The sequence below is a fragment of the Bufo bufo genome, chromosome 6, assembly GCF_905171765.1.
Source record: "Bufo bufo chromosome 6, aBufBuf1.1, whole genome shotgun sequence".
Classification (NCBI taxonomy): domain Eukaryota; kingdom Metazoa; phylum Chordata; class Amphibia; order Anura; family Bufonidae; genus Bufo; species Bufo bufo.
Window position 1 is genome coordinate 406281471 of NC_053394.1, and position 18600 is coordinate 406300070.

The window sequence follows — 18600 nt, forward strand, 5'->3', positions numbered from 1 at the left end:
ACTGGGGGTGCAGCAGAGCTTGGGGCTGGTTCAGGAGGGGTGGGGTGTTGTGCAGACTACTGGGGATAGGGCTCGGGGGGGGGGGGGGGCGTTGAATAGAGTACTGGGGGTGCAGCAGAGCTCGGGGCTGGCTTGGGGGGAAAGGGTGTGCAGCAGAGCTTGGGGCTGTCTTGGGGTGAAGGGCATCAGCAGAGTACTGGGGATGCAGCAGCGCTCGGGGGAGGGGTGAGCAGAGTACTGGGGGTGCAGCAGAGCTCTGGGAGGAAGGGCATCAGCAGAGTACTGGGGGTGCAGCAGAGCTCTGGGAGGAAGGGCATCAGCAGAGTACTGGGGATGCAGCAGCGCTCGGGGGGGGGGGGGGGTGAGCAGAGTACTGGGGGTGCAGCAGAGCTCTGGGAGGAAGGGCATCAGCAGAGTACTGGGGATGCAGCAGCGCTCGGGGGGGGGGGGGGGGGGTGAGCAGAGTACTGGGGGTGCAGCAGAGCTCGGGGAGGAAGGGCATCAGCAGAGCTCGGGTTGGGGTGGTTGTGCAGAGTACTGGGGGGTGCAGCAGAGCTCGGGGCTGGTTCGGGCGGGGGGGTTGTGCAGAGTACTGGGGGGTGCAGCAGAGCTCGGGGAGGAAGGGCATCAGCAGAGCTCGGGGCTGGTTCGGGCGGGGGGGTTGTGCAGAGTACTGGGGGGTGCAGCAGAGCTCGGGGAGGAAGGGCATCCGCAGAGCTCAGGGCTGGTTCGGGGGGGGGGGGGGGGGGTGCAGCAGACCTCGGGGAGGAAGGGCATCCGCAGAGCTCGGGGCTGGCGTACTGGGGGTGCAGCAGAGCTCAGCGAGGAAGGAACAAGGCTCTGACAGTCCCTTATGATGGAAGCCTTTAGCCTGGTTTGGACTTCCTCTTTAAAGGTGTTGCTTGAACTGATTCCAGACAGCGCCCCCACTTTGCCTGCAGGTTGTTTTTGGTATTGTAGTTCATCTCACTATAGTAAATGGGGCTGCGCCGCAATACCACACCAGGGCTAGACTTTTACTTCAAGTCCTCTATGTTTCAAGACCTTTGCTTGCTGTCAGTGACTAGGCACTTTCCTGTTCACATAGAATGTTGAACCTTATAATAATTCTCGCAGTGGAGAGTTTGGACAGCCCCGTTAGCTGCCGTTTTCCGCCCTCGCGCCCCCGTGGTCCTCCGCCGATCGCGGTCTCTCTGTTTGGCGTCTCATTTTCCTTTGTTTGTCCTCTGCAGGCAGCCTTCCAGGAGAATGTGGGGAGACAGGTACAGTGACTTTCACAGCCATTCTGATTAACCCACAGTGTGCCAGGGCACCTGCACCGCACCCAGCTTTCCTGTCCACTGCAGCTCTGCTCATCCTGGGCCTTCTGTTTCATGAACACAGGATGCACTGAGCTATAGAACAGATGTCTTTGCCATTCAAGGTCTGTGAAAGCTGGGTGACTGGCGGTGGTTACCTTCCCTGGGCTGCACAGCACCCAGCTTTCCCTGCGTCCCCTGTTATACCTTCCATTTCCGCTCTGCTCATCCTGGGCCTCCTGTTTCATGCACACAGGATTTACTGAGCTATAGAACAGATGTCTGTCATTCGGGGACTGTGGAAAGCTGGGTGACTGGCAGTGGCCCCCCCCCCCCCCCCCCCCCCTTGTGTATCTGGCTTGCAGTAGTCACTGGAGAGTAATTTCCCATCATCCTCTTCCCCCCCCACAGGGCACTTTTCCGCACGGCATCGACATCTTGACCTGCGCAGACTACTTTGCAGTCGGTAACCGGGCTAACTGTTTCCTGAACATCAGGTACTGAGGACACCCCCAAAGTATGGGATCATTTATGGGGGTCCCCCGAGAAGCTGGGCGCGGGGAGGGGGCACTTTCCTAAGCTTTAGCTTTTGTTATTGGGGGTCGTTGAGAGACACAGGTTAAAATCCCTTTAATGTTGGATTATCCGATGCTCCAGATTCTGGAGTATTGGATGTTCACAGGATAATCCCTTTCCTCTGACCTGATAGGTTGCGGATTATCAGATGTCCCTGGTTGCATTGCATTGTCGTTCTCCATCTTCCCTCTCTGGCCTCGGGAGTCTCCAGATTATACGCCCAGGCTTCTGGTCTATCAGATGCCGGACTAATGGATGACGCTCTCTGCTTTTGTCTCCTCCAGTGTATTTGTCGCCAGTTTCCCAGAATACACCGCGGCCCTGATCGATCATCTGGTGGAGCTGAAGATTAACCACTGGGACATGTGAGTCCTCTGCTACTGGTAATCCGGCGTCCACTGGTTCAGAAATCCCACAGACTGCGCGGCCGTTCCTGTACCCATCTCTCCATCCAAGCTTCTACTAATCCAGCGCCTGAGCGCTGGATCATTGGAAGGAGGTCAGGAGGCCTCCGGTTTGTGTGGACAGGTTCGGCTGCCTGTGTTTATTATGTAAACCTCCTTGTCGGATCCTCGGCGGTGTGATCCGGCGGCTGCGAGATCCCGTGCCCGAGGCCGAGCTTTGTGTTGCCTGCACACACTGACTGTTGGCGGTAACTGGCAGCGCTGCCTGCAGTCAGTGTGTGTGTCGGCAGCCTGCCCGTCACCGGCGCAGACCCAAACGACGCAGCTACTCAGCTTTACTGATGGGAGCTACGCGTTTCCAAGACCAGCATGGCCTTGAAATGCGTCAATGGGTTGTTGATCAGCTCTGACAGTTTGCTGCAGTGTGTCGGCGCAGAGTGGCGACACACCACTCCCCGGCATTAGACATGTCACCTGAGACGGGAGGCCATTGTCACGCTGTGAATAGGACCTGCAGCCGTCCTCCGGGTACAGCACGACGTCCCGCATCCAGGCACCTGTGCGTGGACTCAAACCAGACAAACAGGTGGAGCAGAAAACACAGAAGATCTCAGGTGAAAAATCTCACCGCCACCAGCAACATTCTTCACACAATACACAATACCTGGGCAAAAAAGACAAACATGGCTGCGGGGCGTGCGAGGTGACACTGCGCCTCCGGGACATGGCGGGGCTCTGACAACCTGCTTGTAACAATACAGGGTTGTCAGAACAACCACTACTGCCTGTGACCCTGCACCACCATAGCATGCCCCCCTGTGTGACTATAGCATGCTCCCCCCGTGTGACTATAGCATGCCCCCCCCCCCCCCGTGTGACTATAGCATGCCCCCCCCCCCCCCCGTGTGACTATAGCATGCCCCCCCCCCCGTGTGACTATAGCATGCCCCCCCCCCGTGTGACTATAGCATGCCCCCCCCCCGTGTGACTATAGCATCCCCCCCCCTGTGTGACTTTAGCATGCCCCCCCCTGTGTGACTATAGCATGCCCCCCCCCGTGTGACTATAGCATGCCCCCCCCCCCGTGTGACTATAGCATGCCCCCCCCTGTGTGACTATAGCATGCCCCCCCCCTGTGTGACTATAGCATGCCCCCCCCCCGTGTGACTATAGCATGCCCCCCCCGTGTGACTATAGCATGCCCCCCCCCGTGTGACTATAGCATGCCCCCCCCGTGTGACTATAGCATGCCCCCCCCCGTGTGACTATAGCATGCCCCCCCCCCCCCGTGTGACTACTCCCTATCCTATATCACTATACCCTGCATCGCTGTACCTTATATCGCCACTATACCCTGCACCGTATATCACCACTATACCCTGCATCGCTGTACCGTATATCGCCACTATACCCTGCACTGTATATCGCCACTATACCCTGCATCACTGTACCGTATATCACCACTATACCCTGCATCGCTGCACCGTATATCACCACTATACCCTGCATCGCTGCACCGTATATCACCACTATACCCTGCATCGCTGCACCGTATATCACCACTATACCCTGCACCGTATATCACCACTATACCCTGCATCGCTGCACCGTATATCACCACTATACCCTGCATCGCTGTACCGTATATCACCACTATACCCTGCATCGCTGTACCGTATATCGCCACTATACCCTGCACCGTATATCACCACTATACCCTGCACCGTATATCGCCACTATACCCTGCATCGCTGTACCGTATATCGCCACTATACCCTGCACTGTATATCACCACTATACCCTGCATCGCTGTACCGTATATCACCACTATACCCTGCATCGCTGTACCATATATCGCCACTATACCCTGCACCGTATATCGCCACTATACCCTGCATCGCTGTACCGTATATCGCCACTATACCCTGCATCGCTGTACCGTATATCGCCACTATACCCTTCATCGCTGTACCGTATATCACCACTATACCCTGCATCGCTGTACCGTATATCACCACTATACCCTGCATCGCTGTACCGTATATCACCACTATACCCTGCATCGCTGTACCGTATATCGCCACTATACCCTGCATCGCTGTACCGTATATCGCCACTATACCCTGCACCGTATATATCACCACTATACCCTGCACCGTATATCACCACTATACCCTGCATCGCTGTACCGTATATCGCCACTATACCCTGCACTGTATATCGCCACTATACCCTGCATCGCTGTACCGTATATCACCACTATACCTTGCATCGCTGCACCGTATATCACCACTATACCTTGCATCGCTGCACCGTATATCACCACTATACCCTGCATCGCTGTACCGTATATCACCACTATACCCTGCATCGCTGCACCGTATATCGCCACTATACCCTGCATCGCTGTACCGTATATCACCACTATACCCTGCATCGCTGTACCGTATATCGCCACTATACCCTGCATCGCTGTACCGTATATCGCCACTATACCCTGCACCGTATATATCACCACTATACCCTGCACCGTATATATCACCACTATACCCTGCACCGTATATATCACCACTATACCCTGCACCGTATATCGCCACTATACCCTGCATCGCTGTACCGTATATCACCACTATACCCTGCATCGCTGTACCGTATATCGCCACTATACCCTGCACCGTATATCACCACTATACCCTGCACCGTATATCGCCACTATACCCTGCATCGCTGTACCGTATATCACCACTATACCCTGCACCGTATATCGCCACTATACCCTGCACCGTATATCGCCACTATACCCTGCATCGCTGTACCGTATATCACCACTATACCCTGCATCGCTGTACCGTATATCACCACTATACCCTGCATCGCTGTACCGTATATCGCCACTATACCCTTCATCGCTGTACCGTATATCACCACTATACCCTGCATCGCTGTACCGTATATCACCACTATACCCTGCATCGCTGTACCGTATATCGCCACTATACCCTGCACCGTATATCGCCACTATACCCTGCATCGCTGTACCGTATATCGCCACTATACCCTGCATCGCTGTACCGTATATCGCCACTATACCCTTCATCGCTGTACCGTATATCACCACTATACCCTGCATCGCTGTACCGTATATCACCACTATACCCTGCATCGCTGTACCGTATATCACCACTATACCCTGCACGATATATCACCACTATACCCTGCATCGCTGTACCGTATATCACCACTATACCCTGCACCGCTGTACCGTATATCACCACTATACCCTGCACCGTATATCGCCACTATACCCTGCATCGCTGTACCGTATATCACCACTATACCCTGCATCGCTGTACCGTATATCGCCACTATACCCTGCACCGTATATCGCCACTATACCCTGCACCGCTGTACCGTATATCACCACTATACCCTGCACCGTATATCGCCACTATACCCTGCATCGCTGTACCGTATATCACCACTATACCCTGCATCGCTGTACCGTATATCGCCACTATACCCTGCACCGTATATCACCACTATACCCTGCACCGTATATCGCCACTATACCCTGCATCGCTGTACCGTATATCACCACTATACCCTGCACCGTATATCGCCACTATACCCTGCACCGTATATCGCCACTATACCCTGCATCGCTGTACCGTATATCACCACTATACCCTGCATCGCTGTACCGTATATCACCACTATACCCTGCATCGCTGTACCGTATATCGCCACTATACCCTTCATCGCTGTACCGTATATCACCACTATACCCTGCATCGCTGTACCGTATATCACCACTATACCCTGCATCGCTGTACCGTATATCGCCACTATACCCTGCACCGTATATCGCCACTATACCCTGCATCGCTGTACCGTATATCGCCACTATACCCTGCATCGCTGTACCGTATATCGCCACTATACCCTTCATCGCTGTACCGTATATCACCACTATACCCTGCATCGCTGTACCGTATATCACCACTATACCCTGCATCGCTGTACCGTATATCACCACTATACCCTGCACGATATATCACCACTATACCCTGCATCGCTGTACCGTATATCACCACTATACCCTGCACCGCTGTACCGTATATCACCACTATACCCTGCACCGTATATCGCCACTATACCCTGCATCGCTGTACCGTATATCACCACTATACCCTGCATCGCTGTACCGTATATCGCCACTATACCCTGCACCGTATATCGCCACTATACCCTGCACCGCTGTACCGTATATCACCACTATACCCTGCACCGTATATCGCCACTATACCCTGCATCGCTGTACCGTATATCACCACTATACCCTGCATCGCTGTACCGTATATCGCCACTATACCCTGCACCGTATATCGCCACTATACCCTGCACCGTATATCGCCACTATACCCTGCACCGTATATCACCACTATACCCTGCACCGTATATCGCCACTATACCCTGCACTGTATATCGCCACTATACCCTGCATCGCTGTACCGTATATCACCACTATACCCTGCATCGCTGTACCGTATATCACCACTATACTTTGCATCGCTGTACCGTATATCACCACTATACCCTGCACCGTATATCGCCACTATACCCTGCACCGCTGTACCGTTTATCACCACTATACCCTGCACCGTATATCACCACTATACCCTGCATCGCTGTACCGTATATCACCACTATACCCTGCACTGTATATCGCCACTATACCCTGCACCGTATATCGCCACTATACCCTGCACCGTATATCGCCACTATACCCTGCATCGCTGTACCGTATATCACCACTATACCCTGCACCGTATATCGCCACTATACCCTGCACCGTATATCGCCACTATACCCTGCACCGTATATCGCCACTATACCCTGCACCGCTGTACCGTATATCACCACTATACCCTGCACCGTATATCGCCACTATACCCTGCATCGCTGTACCGTATATCACCACTATACCCTGCATCGCTGTACCGTATATCACCACTATACCCTGCATCGCTGTACCGTATATCACCACTATACCCTGCATCGCTGTACCGTATATCACCACTATACCCTGCATCGCTGTACCGTATATCACCACTATACCCTGCATCGCTGTACCGTATATCGCCACTATACCCTGCACCGTATATCGCCACTATACCCTGCACCGTATATCGCCACTATACCCTGTACCGTATATCACCACTATACCCTGCATCGCTGTACCGTATATCGCCACTATACCCTGCACCGTATATCACCACTATACCCTGCACCGTATATCGCCACTATACCCTGCACTGTATATCGCCACTATACCCTGCATCGCTGTACCGTATATCGCCACTATACCCTGCACCGTATATCGCCACTATACCCTGCATCGCTGTACCGTATATCGCCACTATACCCTGCACCGTATATCGCCACTATACCCTCCATCGCTGTACCGTATATCACCACTATACCCTGCATCGCTGTACCGTATATCACCACTATACCCTGCATCGCTGTACCGTATATCGCCACTATACCCTGCACCGTATATCACCACTATACCCTGCACCGTATATCGCCACTATACCCTGCATCGCTGTACCGTATATCACCACTATACCCTGCATCGCTGTACCGTATATCACCACTATACCCTGCATCGCTGTACCGTATATCGCCACTATACCCTGCACCGTATATCACCACTATACCCTGCACCGTATATCGCCACTATACCCTGCACCGTATATCGCCACTATACCCTGCACCGTATATCGCCACTATACCCTGCACCGTATATCGCCACTATACCCTGTACCGTATATCACCACTATACCCTGCATCGCTGTACCGTATATCGCCACTATACCCTGCACCGTATATCACCACTATACCCTGCACCGTATATCGCCACTATACCCTGCATCGCTGTACCGTATATCACCACTATACCCTGCATCGCTGTGCCGTATATCGCCACTATACCCTGCATCGCTGTACCGTATATCGCCACTATACCCTTCATCGCTGTACCGTATATCACCACTATACCCTGCATTGCTGTACCGTATATCACCACTATACCCTGCATCGCTGTACCGTATATCGCCACTATACCCTGCATCGCTGTACCGTATATCGCCACTATACCCTGCATCGCTGTACCGTATATCACCACTATACCCTGCACCGTATATCACCACTATACCCTGCATCGCTGTACCGTATATCGCCACTATACCCTGCATCGCTGTACCGTATATCGCCACTATACCCTGCACCGTATATCGCCACTATACCCTGTACCGTATATCACCACTATACCCTGCATCGCTGTACCGTATATCGCCACTATACCCTGCACCGTATATCACCACTATACCCTGCACCGTATATCGCCACTATACCCTGCATCGCTGTACCGTATATCACCACTATACCCTGCATCGCTGTACCGTATATCACCACTATACCCTGCATCGCTGTACCGTATATCACCACTATACCCTGCATCGCTGTACCGTATATCGCCACTATACCCTGCACCGTATATCACCACTATACCCTGCACCGTATATCGCCACTATACCCTGCACCGTATATCGCCACTATACCCTGCACCGTATATCGCCACTATACCCTGTACCGTATATCACCACTATACCCTGCATCGCTGTACCGTATATCGCCACTATACCCTGCACCGTATATCACCACTATACCCTGCACCGTATATCGCCACTATACCCTGCATCGCTGTACCGTATATCACCACTATACCCTGCATCGCTGTGCCGTATATCACCACTATACCCTTCATCGCTGTACCGTATATCACCACTATACCCTGCACCGCTGTACCGTATATCACCACTATACCCTGCACCGTATATCGCCACTATACCCTGCACCGCTGTACCGTATATCACCACTATACCCTGCATCGCTGTACCGTATATCACCACTATACCCTGCATCGCTGTACCGTATATCGCCACTATACCCTGCACCGTATATCGCCACTATACCCTGCACTGTATATCGCCACTATACCCTGCATCGCTGCACCGTATATCACCACTATACCCTGCATCGCTGTACCGTATATCACCACTATACCCTGCATCGCTGTACCGTATATCGCCACTATACCCTGCACCGTATATCACCACTATACCCTACATCGCTGCACCGTATATCACCACTATACCCTGCACTGTATATCGCCACTATACCCTGCATCGCTGTACCGTATATCACCACTATACCCTGCATCGCTGTACCGTATATCACCACTATACCCTGCATCGCTGTACCGTATATCGCCACTATACCCTGCATCGCTGTACCGTATATCGCCACTATACCCTGCACCGTATATCGCCACTATACCCTGCATCGCTGTACCGTATATCACCACTATACCCTGCATCGCTGTACCGGATATCGCCACTATACCCTTCATCGCTGTACCGTATATCACCACTATACCCTGCATCGCTGTACCGTATATCACCACTATACCCTGCACGGTATATCACCACTATACCCTGCATCGCTGTACCGTATATCACCACTATACCCTGCATCGCTGTACCGTATATCACCACTATACCCTGCACCGCTGTACCGTATATCACCACTATACCCTGCACCGTATATCGCCACTATACCCTGCACCGCTGTACCGTATATCACCACTATACCCTGCACGGTATATCGCCACTATACCCTGCATCGCTGTACCGTATATCACCACTATACCCTGCATCGCTGTACCGTATATCACCACTATACCCTGCATCGCTGTACCGTATATCACCACTATACCCTGCACCGCTGTACCGTATATCACCACTATACCCTGCACCGTATATCGCCACTATACCCTGCACCGCTGTACCGTATATCACCACTATACCCTGCACCGTATATCGCCACTATACCCTGCATCGCTGTACCGTATATCACCACTATACCCTGCACCGCTGTACCGTATATCACCACTATACCCTGCACCGTATATCGCCACTATACCCTGCACCGCTGTACCGTATATCACCACTATACCCTGCACGGTATATCGCCACTATACCCTGCATCGCTGTACCGTATATCACCACTATACCCTGCATCGCTGTACCGTATATCACCACTATACCCTGCATCGCTGTACCGTATATCACCACTATACCCTGCACCGCTGTACCGTATATCACCACTATACCCTGCACCGTATATCGCCACTATACCCTGCACCGCTGTACCGTATATCACCACTATACCCTGCACCGTATATCGCCACTATACCCTGCATCGCTGTACCGTATATCACCACTATACCCTGCATCGCTGTACCGTATATCGCCACTATACCCTGCACCGTATATCGCCACTATACCCTGCACCGTATATCGCCACTATACCCTGCACCGTATATCGCCACTATACCCTGCACCGTATATCACCACTATACCCTGCACCGTATATCGCCACTATACCCTGCACTGTATATCGCCACTATACCCTGCATCGCTGTACCGTATATCACCACTATACCCTGCATCGCTGTACCGTATATCACCACTATACCCTGCACCGTATATCGCCACTATACCCTGCACCGTATATCGCCACTATACCCTGCACCGCTGTACCGTTTATCACCACTATACCCTGCACCGTATATCGCCACTATACCCTGCATCGCTGTACCGTATATCGCCACTATACCCTGCATCGCTGTACCGTATATCACCACTATACTCTGCACCGTATATCACCACTATACCCTGCATCGCTGCACCGTATATCGCCACTATACCCTGCATCGCTGTACCGTATATCGCCACTATACCCTGCACCGTATATCACCACTATACCCTGCACCGTATATCGCCACTATACCCTGCACCGTATATCGCCACTATACCCTGCATCGCTGTACCGTATATCACCACTATACCCTGCATCGCTGTACCGTATATCACCACTATACCCTGCACCGTATATCGCCACTATACCCTGCATCCCTGCACCGTATATCGCCACTATACCCTGCATCCCTGCACCGTATATCGCCACTATACCCTGCATCCCTGCACCGTATATCACCACTATACCCTGCATCGCTGTACCGTATATCACCACTATACCCTGCACCGTATATCGCCACTATACCCTGCACCGTATATCGCCACTATACCCTGCACCGTATATCGCCACTATACCCTGCACCGTATATCGCCACTATACCCTGCACCGTATATCGCCACTATACCCTGCACCGTATATCGCCACTATACCCTGCATCGCTGTACCGTATATCACCACCATACCCTGCACCGCTGTACCGTATATCACCACCATACCCTGCACGGCTGTACCGTATATCACCACTATACCCTGCATCGCTGTACCGTATATCGCCACTATACCCTGCACCGTATATCGCCACTATACCCTGCACCGTATATCGCCACTATACCCTGCACCGTATATCGCCACTGTACCCTGCATCGCTGTACCGTATATCACTACTATACCCTGCATCGCTGTACCGTATATCGCCACTATACCCTGCATCGCTGTACCGTATATCGCCACTATACCCTGCATCGCTGTACCGTATATCGCCACTATACCCTGCATCGCTGTACCGTATATCGCCACTATAACCTGCACTGTATATCGCCACTATACCCTGCATCGCTGCACCGTATATCACCACTATACCCTGCACCGTATATCGCCACTATACCCTGCATCGCTGTACCGTATATCACCACTATACCCTGCATCGCTGTACCGTATATCGCCACTATACCCTGCACTGTATATCGCCACTATACCCTGCATCGCTGTACCGTATATCGCCACTATACCCTGCACTGTATATCGCCACTATACCCTGCACCGCTGTACCGTATATCGCCACTATACCCTGCACCGTATATCACCACTATACCCTGCACCGTATATCGCCACTATACCCTGCACCGTATATCACCACTATACCCTGCATCGCTGTACCGTATATCGCCACTATACCCTGCATCGCTGTACCGTATATCGCCACTATACCCTGCATCGCTGTACCGTATATCGCCACTATAACCTGCACTGTATATCGCCACTATACCCTGCATCGCTGCACCGTATATCACCACTATACCCTGCACCGTATATCGCCACTATACCCTGCATCGCTGTACCGTATATATCACCACTATACCCTGCATCGCTGTACCGTATATCGCCACTATACCCTGCACTGTATATCGCCACTATACCCTGCACCGCTGTACCGTATATCGCCACTATACCCTGCACCGTATATCACCACTATACCCTGCACCGTATATCGCCACTATACCCTGCACCGTATATCACCACTATACCCTGCACTGTATATCGCCACTATACCCTGCACCGTATATCGCCACTATACCCTGCATCGCTGTACCATATATCACCACTATACCCTGCATCGCTCTACCGTATATCACCACTATACCCTGCACCGTATATCGCCACTATACCCTGCATCGCTCTACCGTATATCACCACTATACCCTGCATCGCTCTACCGTATATCACCACTATACCCTGCATCGCTGTACCGTATATCGCCACTATACCCTGCATCGCTGTACCGTATATCACCACTATACCCTGCATCACTGCACCGTATATCACCACTATACCCTGCAGGGCCGCTGATAGGCCAGTACAGCTGGCCCAGTTGTACCGGGCCCGGCTGGCAGGGGGGCCCGGGCTGCCGACTCCCGAGCCATTTTAATTTTTTTGCTGTCAGTGGGCTGGCTCCAGTAACAGCAGGCAGTGTGGGGGCGGCGCTCACTCACTGACGTCACACGCCTGCTCCTCCCACTAGGCGGCGCAGGCGCGTGACGTCAGTGAGTGAGCGCTGCCGCCCGCACTTGTTACTGGAGGGTGGAGGGAGGAGGCAGGAGCTGAATGTAAGGTAGTATTTTAGTAAAGAGATGAGCGCTGTGCCTGTGCTAAAATTAAAGTTACTGTCTGCAGCCTGCACGGCTGCACCGATTTATTAATGTATACTACTGTGAGTGGCGGGGGGGGATCTATATGGATGACGTCATGACGGCACTGTTATAGGGAGGGCGGGGGATCCGTGGATGGCACTGTTATGGGGGGGGGGGGGGTCTGTCATGTGGATGACACTTATGGGGGGGGGCCGGGGGGTCTGTGGATGACACTTATGGGGGGGATCTGTGGATGGCACCATTATGGAGGGGGATCTGTGGATGACACTGTTATGGGGGGGATCTGTGGATGACTGTTATGGGGGGGATCTGTGGATGGCACTGTTATGGAGGGGTATCTGTGGATGACACATAGCATAAGATGCTATATACGGTATGTGTCATCCACAGATCTTCCTCCATAACAGTGCCATCCACAGATCCCCCCATAACAGTGCCATCCACAGATCCCCCCATAACAGTGCCATCCACAGATCCCCCCCATAACAGTGCCATCCACAGATCCCCTCCATAACAGTGCCATCCACAGATCCCCTCCATAACAGTGCCATCCACAGATCCCCTCCATAACAGTGCCATCCACAGATCCCCCCCATAACAGTGCCATCCACAGATCCCCTCCATAACAGTGCCATCCACAGATCCCCTCCATAACAGTGCCATCCACAGATCCCCTCCATAACAGTGCCATCCACAGATCTCCCCCCATAACAGCGCCATCCACCGATCCCCTCCATAACAGTGCCATCCACAGATCCCCTCCATAACAGTGCCATCCACAGATCCCCTCCATAACAGTGCCATTCACAGATCCCCTCCATAACAGTGCCATCCACAGATCCCCTCCATAACAGTGCCATTCACAGATCCCCTCCATAACAGCGCCATTCACAGACGACCCCCCAGCGCCATAAATATCACTTGTAGACAAATCTGCATGTTGTTTCAAGGCGGCGTCTGGGGAGGGGCCAAGGGCGGGGCCAGGGGTGTGGCTGAAGGAGGGATCAGGGGGTGGAGCTGAAGGGGGCCCCGTCATGTATGCTGTACGGGGCCCCATGATTTCTATCAGCGGCCCTGATACCCTGCATCGCTGTACCGTATATCACCACTATACCCTGCACCGTATATCACCACTATACCCTGCATCGCTGTACCGTATATCACCACTATACCCTGCATCGCTGTACCGTATATCGCCACTATACCCTGCATCCCTGCACCGTATATCACCACTATACCCTGCATCGCTGCACCGTATATCACCACTATACCCTGCATCGCTTTACCGTATATCGCCACTATACCCTGCATCGCTGTACCGTATATCACCACTATACCCTGCACCGTATATCACCACTATACCCTGCATCGCTGTACCGTATATCGCCACTATACCCTGCATCGCTGCACCGTATATCACCACTATACCCTGCACCGTATATCGCCACTATACCCTGCATCGCTGTACCGTATATCACCACTATACCCTGCACCGTATATCACCACTATACCCTGCATCGCTGTACCGTATATCACCACTATACCCTGCATCGCTGTACCGTATATCACCACTATACCCTGCACCGTATATCGCCACTATACCCTGCATCGCTGTACCGTATATCACCACTATACCCTGCATCGCTGTACCGTATATCACCACTATACCCTGCATCGCTGTACCGTATATCACCACTATACCCTGCACCGTATATCGCCACTATACCCTGCATCGCTGTACCGTATATCACCACTATACCCTGCACCGTATATCACCACTATACCCTGCATCGCTGTACCGTATATCACCACTATACCCTGCATCGCTGTACCGTATATCACCACTATACCCTGCACCGTATATCGCCACTATACCCTGCATCGCTGTACCGTATATCACCACTATACCCTGCATCGCTGTACCGTATATCACCACTATACCCTGCATCGCTGTACCGTATATCACCACTATACCCTGCACCGTATATCGCCACTATACCCTGCATCGCTGCACCGTATATCACCACTATACCCTGCACCGTATATCGCCACTATACCCTGCATCGCTGTACCGTATATCACCACTATACCCTGCATCGCTGTACCGTATATCACCACTATACCCTGCACCGTATATCGCCACTATACCCTGCATCGCTGTACCGTATATCACCACTATACCCTGCATCGCTGTACCGTATATCACCACTATACCCTGCACCGTATATCGCCACTATACCCTGCATCGCTGTACCGTATATCGCCACTATACCCTGCATCGCTGTACCGTATATCACCACTATACCCTGCATCGCTGTACCGTATATCACCACTATACCCTGCATCGCTGTACCGTATATCACCACTATACCCTGCACCGTATATCACCACTATACCCTGCATCGCTGTACCGTATATCACCACTATACCCTGCATCGCTGTACCGTATATCGCCACTATACCCTGCATCGCTGTACCGTATATCGCCACTATACCCTGCACCGTATATCACCACTATACCCTGCATCGCTGTACCGTATATCACCACTATACCCTGCATCGCTGTACCGTATATCACCACTATACCCTGCATCGCTGTACCGTATATCACCACTATACCCTGCACCGTATATCGCCACTATACCCTGCATCGCTGTACCGTATATCACCACTATACCCTGCACCGTATATCACCACTATACCCTGCATCGCTGTACCGTATATCACCACTATACCCTGCATCGCTGTACCGTATATCACCACTATACCCTGCACCGTATATCGCCACTATACCCTGCATCGCTGTACCGTATATCACCACTATACCCTGCATCGCTGTACCGTATATCACCACTATACCCTGCATCGCTGTACCGTATATCACCACTATACCCTGCACCGTATATCGCCACTATACCCTGCATCGCTGCACCGTATATCACCACTATACCCTGCACCGTATATCGCCACTATACCCTGCATCGCTGTACCGTATATCACCACTATACCCTGCATCGCTGTACCGTATATCACCACTATACCCTGCACCGTATATCGCCACTATACCCTGCATCGCTGTACCGTATATCACCACTATACCCTGCACCGTATATCACCACTATACCCTGCATCGCTGTACCGTATATCACCACTATACCCTGCATCGCTGTACCGTATATCACCACTATACCCTGCACCGTATATCGCCACTATACCCTGCATCGCTGTACCGTATATCACCACTATACCCTGCATCGCTGTACCGTATATCACCACTATACCCTGCACCGCTGTACCGTATATCACCACTATACCCTGCACCGTATATCGCCACTATACCCTGCATCGCTGTACCGTATATCGCCACTATACCCTGCATCGCTGTACCGTATATCACCACTATACCCTGCATCGCTGTACCGTATATCACCACTATACCCTGCATCGCTGTACCGTATATCACCACTATACCCTGCACCGTATATCACCACTATACCCTGCATCGCTGTACCGTATATCACCACTATACCCTGCATCGCTGTACCGTATATCGCCACTATACCCTGCATCGCTGTACCGTATATCGCCACTATACCCTGCACCGTATATCACCACTATACCCTGCATCGCTGTACCGTATATCACCACTATACCCTGCACCGTATATCACCACTATACTCTGCATCGCTGTACCGTATATCACCACTATACCCTGCACCGTATATCACCACTATACCCTGCATCGCTGTACCGTATATCGCCACTATACCCTGCATCGCTGTACCGTATATCACCACTATACCCTGCATCGCTGTACCGTATATCACCACTATACCCTGCACCGTATATCACCACTATACCCTGCACCGTATATCACCACTATACCCTGCACCGTATATCACCACTATACCCTGCACCGTATATCACCACTATACCCTGCACCGTATATCACCACTATACCCTGCATCGCTGTACCGTATATCACCACCATACCCTGCACCGCTGTACCGTATATCACCACTATACCCTGCATCGCTGTACCGTATATCACCACTATACCCTGCACCGTATATCACCACTATACCCTGCACCGTATATCACCACTATACCCTGCATCGCTGTACCGTATATCACCACTATACCCTGCACCGTATATCACCACTATACCCTGCACCGTATATCACCACTATACCCTGCATCGCTGTACCGTATATCACCACTATACCCTGCATCGCTGTACCGTATATCGCCACTATACCCTGCACCGTATATCACCACTATACCCTGCATCGCTGTACCGTATATCACCACTATACCCTGCACCGTATATCACCACTATACCCTGCACCGTATATCACCACTATAACCTGCATCGCTGTACCGTATATCACCACTATAACCTGCATCGCTGTACCGTATATCACCACTATACCCTGCATCGCTGTACCGTATATCACCACTATACCCTGCATCGCTGTACCGTATATCACCACTATACCCTGCATCGCTGTACCGTATATCACCACTATACCCTGCACCGTATATCACCACTATACCCTGCACCGTATATCACCACTATACCCTGCATCGCTGTACCGTATATCGCCACTATACCCTGCACCGTATATCACCACTATACCCTGCATCGCTGTACCGTATATCACCACTATACCCTGCACCGTATATCACCACTATACCCTGCACCGTATATCACCACTATACCCTGCATCGCTGTACCGTATATCACCACTATACTCTGCATCGCTGTACCGTATATCACCACTATACTCTGCATCGCTGTACCGTATATCACCACTATACCCTGCATCGCTGTACCGTATATCACCACTATACCCTGCACTGTATATCGCCACTATACTCTGCATCGCTGTACCGTATATCACCACTATACCCTGCACCGTATATCGCCACTATACCCTGCATCGCTGTACCGTATATCACCACTATACCCTGCACTGTATATCACCACTATACCCTGCATCGCTGTACCGTATATCACCACTATACCCTGCATCGCTGTACCGTATATCACCACTATACCCTGCATCGCTGTACCGTATATCACCACTATACCCTGCATCGCTGTACCGTATATCACCACTATACCCTGCACCGTATATCACCACTATACCCTGCACCGTATATCACCACTATACCCTGCATCGCTGTACCGTATATCGCCACTATACCCTGCACCGTATATCACCACTATACCCTGCATCGCTGTACCGTATATCACCACTATACCCTGCACCGTATATCACC

The 18600-nt window shown here is 51.9% G+C and overlaps 1 protein-coding gene across 1 annotated transcript in view; it reads left to right on the forward strand.

The window, feature by feature from the left end:
* Positions 1–18600, forward strand: part of TBCD (tubulin folding cofactor D) — a 134739-nt gene that overhangs the window by 77081 nt on the left and 39058 nt on the right. The window contains exons 17-19 of the mRNA XM_040436678.1: positions 1233–1262; positions 1710–1795; positions 2159–2239. Of these exons, the coding sequence (XP_040292612.1) occupies positions 1233–1262; positions 1710–1795; positions 2159–2239 (197 nt within the window). The remainder of the gene's footprint in view (positions 1–1232; positions 1263–1709; positions 1796–2158; positions 2240–18600) is intronic.